The sequence below is a fragment of the Triticum urartu genome, chromosome 7 (assembly GCF_003073215.2).
Source record: "Triticum urartu cultivar G1812 chromosome 7, Tu2.1, whole genome shotgun sequence".
NCBI classification, from domain to species: Eukaryota; Viridiplantae; Streptophyta; class Magnoliopsida; order Poales; family Poaceae; genus Triticum; species Triticum urartu.
Window position 1 is genome coordinate 598,212,097 of NC_053028.1, and position 7,714 is coordinate 598,219,810.

At 45.6% G+C, this 7,714-nt stretch overlaps 1 protein-coding gene across 2 annotated transcripts; it reads left to right on the top strand.

The window, feature by feature from the left end:
• Positions 1-3,129: 3,129 nt before the first annotated feature.
• Positions 3,130-5,466, top strand: LOC125520651 (protein SHORT INTERNODES 1-like). Of its 2 annotated transcripts, none has more exons than XM_048685614.1 (3): positions 3,130-3,325; positions 3,946-4,689; positions 4,793-5,466. In XM_048685614.1, exons 2-3 carry the CDS (start codon positions 4,032-4,034, stop codon positions 5,173-5,175), a joined length of 1,041 nt encoding a protein of 346 aa, XP_048541571.1. In that variant the 5' UTR covers positions 3,130-3,325; positions 3,946-4,031; the 3' UTR covers positions 5,176-5,466. The 2 variants fall into 2 exon arrangements, with proteins under 2 accessions (XP_048541571.1, XP_048541570.1); XM_048685613.1 differs by having other exon boundaries at positions 3,131-3,618.
• Positions 5,467-7,714: the final 2,248 nt, after the last annotated feature.

Genomic DNA, 7,714 nt, shown 5'->3' on the forward strand with positions numbered 1-7,714 from the left:
CATCTAACAACATATAGCTCCCCAGAGCATCTAATTAATTAAACCATACATTGAAACTATGTAAAACATTTCAATGCGAAAACAAATGCGATCATAATCGCAACCAAGGTAACAATTGATCCAACGGCATAATGATACCAAGCCTCGGTATGAATGGCATATTTTCTAATCTTTCTAATCTTCAAGCGCATTGCATCCATCTTGATCTTGTGATCATCGACGACATCTGCAACATGCAACTCCAATATCATCTTCTCCTCCTCAATTTTTTTTATTTTTTCCTTCAACAAATTGTTTTCTTCTTCAACTAAATTTAACCTCTTGACAATAGGGTCGGTTGGCATTTCCGATTCACACACATCCTAGATAAATAAAATCTATGTCACGTTGGTCGGCATAATTTTCATAAACAATAAATGAACCAATAGTTATAAAGATAATATACATACCAAATCCGAATCATAGACAGGACGAGGGCCGACGGGGGCGGATACCAAAACCATCGCACTATATAAGATGCAATAATAAATGTAAGAAAATGATACAAGTATCTATCTAAACATACAAGTAAGAATATTTTCCTTTCAGAAAGAAGATAAGAACAAGAGGCTCACCACGGTGGTGTCGGTGATGAGATCGGCGCGGCTGATCGACGGCGGTGAAGACGGGGACGGGGCGTGACGGACCGCTAAATCTAGACAAATCTCGAGGAAAATGGAGCTTGGAGGTCGAGCTTCGAGAGGAGAAAGCTTAAGTAGTGTGGCTCGGGCATTCCATCGAACACCTCATGTGCATAGGAGGTGAGCTAGAGCACCACAAAGCCCTCTCCCCCTTGGCCAGAAAAAACAGAGCACTGTGCTCTGCTCTTGCGCGAGGGGGTATATATAGGCACCTCATTGGTCCCAGTTGGTGACATGAACCGGGACTAAAGGGGAGTCTTTGGTCCCGGTTCAAGCCACCAACCGGGACCAATGGTGGTGGGCCAGGAGCGAGGCCCATTGGTCCCGGTTCGTCCCACAACCGGGACCAAAAGGTCCAGATGAACCGGGATCAATGGCCCACGTGGCCCGGCCGGCCCCCTGGGCTCACGAACCGGGACCAATGCCCACATTGGTCCCGGTTCTAGACTGAACCGGGACTAATGGGCTGAGCTGGCCTGGACCATAGCCCTGTTTTCTACTAGTGGTAGCATTTAATAGCCCGAACTCAAATACTTATTGTATTAATTCTAAGCCCACTTCTGCCATCGAAAAATGTGCACCATTTTTGGTTTAGGTTCTCACCTTGTGCTATAAATCATGAACATTTTTAAAGGGCATCTTTGGGTTTATTGAAAAAGATTTTATTGAACCTATTTGATTTAATTTGGTGCTAGGGTGTAGATCATTCCCCAATTCAATTTCAATGAAATTTAAACTTAGCTAGTCTAAGTGCATACCAGACTAGGTTTGTGACAGTTGGCGTCTCTAGTTGGCCTCTGCGCTACAGATATAGCTATGTTGGGCAATTTGGCGGCTGACTCTGGCTTCTTAGTGTAGGCGATGGCGTTTGTTGCCGTGCTACCTATAGCTCCTGGTCTGGAGCGTGATTTGCATGTGATCTTTTAGTTTTTGATCAAGTTTTGGCATTTTGTAATCAACTTCTTTGTATCCTAGCCGGTTGATGGCTTCATTAAGTTGAAGTCGGGATTTATGCATTTTCTCTAAAAAAAACTACCTGCTCAAATCTATTACCTAATTTAATAATAAAGGGAGGTGTGTTTCTCTGATTTTTTTTTGTCCATCCACTTGGCCTAAGCTGCCCATAAAATTGAAGTAAATTACCTACCATGCCACTAGTAAGTGAAAAAATCTCTTTGTTAACTGTTTCCATGATTTTTTTCGTCTGTCATCGAAACTCCTCCTAAAGTTCAAGTAAATTACCAACCACGCCACCTGTAAGCGAAAAAAAACTCTTCGTTAATTGTTTCTCTCTATCATTGAAACTGTCCCAAAAGTTGAAATTAATTACCCACCCTGCTACCTGTAAACGTGAAAAAAAAAACAAGTGTTCCTTCGAATTATTCTTACGTCATAGGACCGTTCAATTTTTCATCCATCGTGAGACTGGCCGTTTCTTTTCCTTCTCATACACGCATCGAGGATGTACTCAAGAAAATTACACGCATCAAGGATAAGTCGAACATCAATCTAATGTGAGCATGTTAGAATGCATATGTCTTAAGAGTCCACATGCGAGCCGGTCCGTGCATAAATATTCAAATATGTGTATACACATAGAGTGCGGGTGTTTGGAACTTAATTTAAAAACCACAATTTTATTGTCCGGTTGCAACGCACGGGCCTTTTGCTAGTGTGGACCAAACAAAAGCTACTCTCATGCTCTATATATTTGAAAAACTATATTGAAACATGCTTGCCTATGAATTTTAATCTTGATAAACTGTTGCATGAATTTTTGCAGCGATGTATGTCACCCGGCCAACAAACATTCCATTTCTCCTATTACTTGCCATTCTACTGTCAATTAGAAATTGGTATACTACTTTCTAATCCTACACGCTAGGGATGTCAACCGGGTCCCATTTAATTCCGTTTAAAATCCACTTATGATATGATAATTCAAAAAGGTTTTTTGTTTGTTTGAGGAAAATAAACTATCAAGCTAGCAAAAAATAACTAAACGGGATTGCGGACGCCATTTATTTGCCACTTACATCCCTATACACGATAACCACTTATATGTTCTAGAAGTTTAGCGCATTTGTCTGGAAGAAACTAGAAATTATTAAAGAACACATGCACAGGGACATGGCGAGATAGGATAGGAGACGTTAAAGAAAAGCAGGTGTGCATGGGGGCTCGGCCTGGAAGACGACGACCAGAGAGCAAAGCTGCATTCTCCTGTCAGTGAAAAATTCCTCCCCTCGCCTTCCCTGCCCTTTGTCGCCATGTAGTCATCCTGTCTTTGACAGGGCCGCTCCCGTAATAATTTCTCAGCAGCGGAAGGCAAAAAAAAAGCAGGTAAAAGCAACACACAAACAGCCCATAAAAATCAAATATAAATAAAATCGAGTACTAGTGTACTACTGCTAGCAGCTACTAGACACACATTCTCTCTCCATTCCCTCCTCCTTTATTTCCTCTCTCCTCTCTCCCCTCGCATCCTTTGTTCTTCTTTCATCCGGTTGGGTAGACAGAGAGGGAAGCACAGCTGCGCAAGGAAAGGAGGAGAGATAAGGAAGCAGCAGGCAGCGGCAGCAGCAGCAGGAGCGAGATCGGTCGATCGAGCGCCGAGCTGCGGGAAGCAATAAATAGAAATTAAGGTTCGAGCCGCCACCATGGCGGCGCTTGCAGGCGCTCTAGAATTCCTCCCCGGCAGCTTGCGCCCATCATCCCTCCCCCAATCCTTCTTCTTTATATAGCCTAGTCACGCACTTGGCTCCCCTCACCACCCCAAAAAGCACCTTACCCCACTCCCTCCCTCCTAAGCTCCTCCTCCCTCCTCCTAGTGAGAAGAGAACAAGGCCAAGCCTTAGGCAGTCTCCGCTCTCAAGAGGAGATCGAGAATTAGAGGCAAGATCAAGCTACCTATCCTCACGGCAAGAGGCGAAGAAAGGTGAGTACAAGTGGTTGGGGTAGTAACTAGTTTCCTAACTTGTTAGGCAGGCTCGCTCAAGTTTGTCAGCGCTAGCTACATGCTGTCAACACCCGTAACCAAGCCCCCTAGATATGCTAGCGAGGAGGAGTATGTGTGTGTAATTGCGTAGAAATCTGTGTATCTATCGGCATCTCAGTGGTAGATCTGTCTAATCTACTGGTGAGCTATGTTGAAAATCTGAGCTATGGGTCGCGCAATCCCAAGAGCCTGCCATGTTCTGTTGCTTCTTCCGCTTTTTCTTACACCCAAGATCTACTTTTTTATTCGGGCTGTTTGTGTTTGTAGGAGGTGAGAGGGGAGGAAGGAGAAAGTGAGCAAGGAAGTGAGCGCGCTGGCAGGAGCTTCTTGATGGGTGTTGGCTGCTGCCGTGGATGGCGGGGTTCTCTCTGAGGGGAGGCGGCGGCGGAGGAGGTGGAGGTAGCGGGGGAAGGAGCGGTGACCGCGGCGATCATCCAATCGGAGCAGACAGTCTGTTTCTGTACGCGCGCGGCGCCGCCGCCGCGGCCGCCGACACGGCGGGCGGCGGCGGCGGGGGAGGAGGTGGGATAGGGTTCCAGCTATGGCACCCGCACCACCAGCAGGCGGCGGCCGTGCCGCACACTTCGCAGTTTTTCTCCTCCGGGGTGGCCACCGGCGTCGTGTTGGGCTTCTCGCCGCATGAGGGCGGCGGCGTGGGCGGCGTCGGCTTGGCTGGTGGAGGCGGCCCGGGGGGCGGGAGGGCCGGCACCAGCTGCCAGGACTGCGGAAACAACGCCAAGAAGGACTGCACCCACCAGCGGTGCCGCACCTGCTGCCGCAGCCGCGGCTTCAACTGTGCCACCCACGTCAAGAGCACCTGGGTCCCCGCCTCCAAGCGCCGCGAGCGCCAGCAGCAGCTCGCCGCGCTCTTCCGCGGCGCCGCAGCCAACAACAGCGCCGCCGCCGCCGCGGCCGCTGCCGTTGCCAACAAACGGCCCCGCGAGCTCGTGCGCTCCCTCGGCCGCTTGCCGTCCGCGACCACCGCGATGGTCGACGCCACCACCTCCTCAGGTATGTGGAAGCTACTCAATTACAGTCTACAGTACAATCAGTCACTGCAGTACTGCACTACTGCACCATTCAGGACGCTGACGCCGACGGGGTGTGTTTGCAGGCGAGGGGGACGGGAGGTTTCCGCCGGAGCTGAGCCTGGAGGCCGTGTTCCGGTGCGTGCGGATAGGGCCGGTGGACGAGCCGGACGCGGAGTTCGCGTACCAGACGGCGGTGAGCATCGGGGGGCACACGTTCAAGGGGATCCTGCGGGACCATGGGCCGGCGGAAGAGGCGGCTGGGCAGCTGCCGCCGTCCTCGGCGGAGTACCACCAGCTGACAGGGGCCGCGAGGGAGGGTTCATCGCCGGCCGGGAGCAGCGAGGCGGCCGGGGGGCACGGAGCGACGGTGGCGACGTCCGCGGCGGTGCTCATGGACCCCTACCCGACGCCGATCGGCGCCTTCGCAGCAGGCACCCAGTTCTTCCCTCATAACCCTAGAACCTAGCTTCAATTCCTGCCATGAATTCCTAGCAAGTTTCATTTACTGCCAAAGATGATGGTCGAGTTGCATTGATCCAAGTCAAGAAGATCCAAGAAGAGGAGGGGGATTGTTGTCCATCGTTGATGACGAACGCTAATGCATCTCGTTAGCTAGCTAGAGCTACTACTTTTGGATCCTTCCATGAATTTTAATTTCCTGTTGGTTAATTAGTAATGACCTTAATGCATTGGTGCAATTAAAGAGAGATAAACTAAAGTGTATCTTAATCACTCCCTTTTGAAATCGTTTACTACTTACATTTCGCATGCAGCACGTGATTGGTTAACTATAGTTTACTGCTACTAGTACTAGTATTCTATGTTACTCCTAAGTACGTATGCGTTAGATCGATTACATTGCGTACTCCTACATGGTATGCTATTGTCTGCTTGGATTTGCTTTTGTGTGTGCATGGGGAAGCTTCTCTTGGATGGCATGGGTAAAGCTGCTCATTTTGTGGTGCTTTTTATATGATTTCTTTGCATGTCTTGTTCTTCTATGCTTCTATAGCTGCATTGGTTGGTTCTGTACTTCTGTTTAAGCAGCCAACAATATATTCTCTTGTTCCTTGGGATGGATGAGCAATCAGCTTCTGCTTGCTCCACACCACAAGGGAAAGTACAGCAATTCTATGCAATTCTTTGGCTAATCTTTGGAGTACTCTCTCTCTCTCTTTCTATCCTTCTCTCTCTAGAGTACACAGTGACCTTGTCACGCCACTGTTTCTCCTTTCCATAGGGTACTATTTTTCAATATTCTTTGTTGAAGTGACATAGATCAATGTGGTAATTCTTTATAGAAAATGAGAAATACCGACCAATACAAGCTCTAGTCTCACATGGAATGATGGAATGCCAACAATGTGCATGATTTACTTTTAGGAAAACTGCAAACTTAATCTAAGCCTAGCCATTATTAGGACCTGTAGTATGCATGCGTCATTTTGTGGACAGCTTGAAGCTAACATTTTTGGTTCATGCTTAACTACTAGGAGTAGTTTGTCTTTCAACCTAGATAATTTCTCATTCTTACAGTTAATTAGTACCACCGTACCAGTGCGTTGTGCAAGATTAAATCTTTTCAGAGAAATAAAGAACAGTGGGTATGATCTCTTGTCTTTCAGTACAACAGTACTCTGCAATTTTCAGCTCCCGGCCGGCCTATATATACGTAGAGTGGTACAGTGAGTACTGTCCATATCCTATATCTAGGTGTAGCCTCAACTCTACTTTGTTTCTTTTCCCCCCTTCTGCACACTTATTTTCAAGCACACTACGATTGTAATGCACTGTAGCCTGACCAATGGCCACTACCTACAACCAAAACATCATTCAACTCATAAACATGCTTTTTTGAAATCTTTTGTGTTTGATAATATATATATATATATATATATATATATATATATATATATATATGCATGGAGTGATTCCACCATAATAGGCACGCATACATTTTTGTGCATTGCGAGCTAGATTATATCTATGCTTTGTTAGTGCAGACATCAGTTCTGTATTACAAATTTGCTGAGTGTGTTTTCTAGTCCTATGCTTGTCTAGGTTCCTCACACATGATTAGGGGTACTTCGGATAGTCTTGCATTGGAGCAAGTCCCTTGGCGAGGTAGGGGTTGTTTCTCAACTTCGAATGCTTCGCAAAGTGATTTGGCACCGATCCCGTGCATCCAAACAAACACTTTATGCGGCCGATTGATATATATCATCTCATGTTTGGTACACCATTGTTATCTGTGTTAGATGGAAGTTTATAAATGTTAATGCTTCCATGGATCTAAACATTAATAAATGGGATATGAGCACATTCTAGGTGCAACAAATTACACAACTATTTAAGAACGGATAACTTATCACAAGAGAGATCAACTAAGAGTGAGCAAGAACATCCCTTCATATTGAAATTAGCAACTGATGTAGTTCTCCTTGTGCACATGGGCGATTAATTGTTAGTGGCCCTATTTATTCTCCAATATAGTGAAGATAAATTCTATATCCTTAGAAATTTTATGTTATATTATCATCTGAATTTTGTGCATGAACATCAATCTTTACTTAAAATTTGCAATAATATATCATTTTTTATATTAGCTTGTTGAAAAGATGACACACATTAATAGGAAAAGGTTACTTTCTGTATCATATGATATGCTTGGACTTCATGGGTGTTAGTAGTAATTTGAAGTTGAGAATTTATATATTCGTGCAGTAGCTCTATTCTACCCAGCATATATATAAACTTAGAACTTGGGAATATGCACTATTATTCCGTGTGCATGTGTATTTTCTAAGTGAATTATTGATATATTATTATTAGCAACCTTATTTACTTAGATAATTCAGAAAGGATTGGTTTCATACCGAATATTTTGTTTCTCGGTCATTTTAGAGCACCCGCACCCGCACTATAATTTCTTGGTATTCTCATCCTATCCATAATCATCACCTGTGTATAGGATGAGAATGTACATATGGTAAGGTACGGTGGTG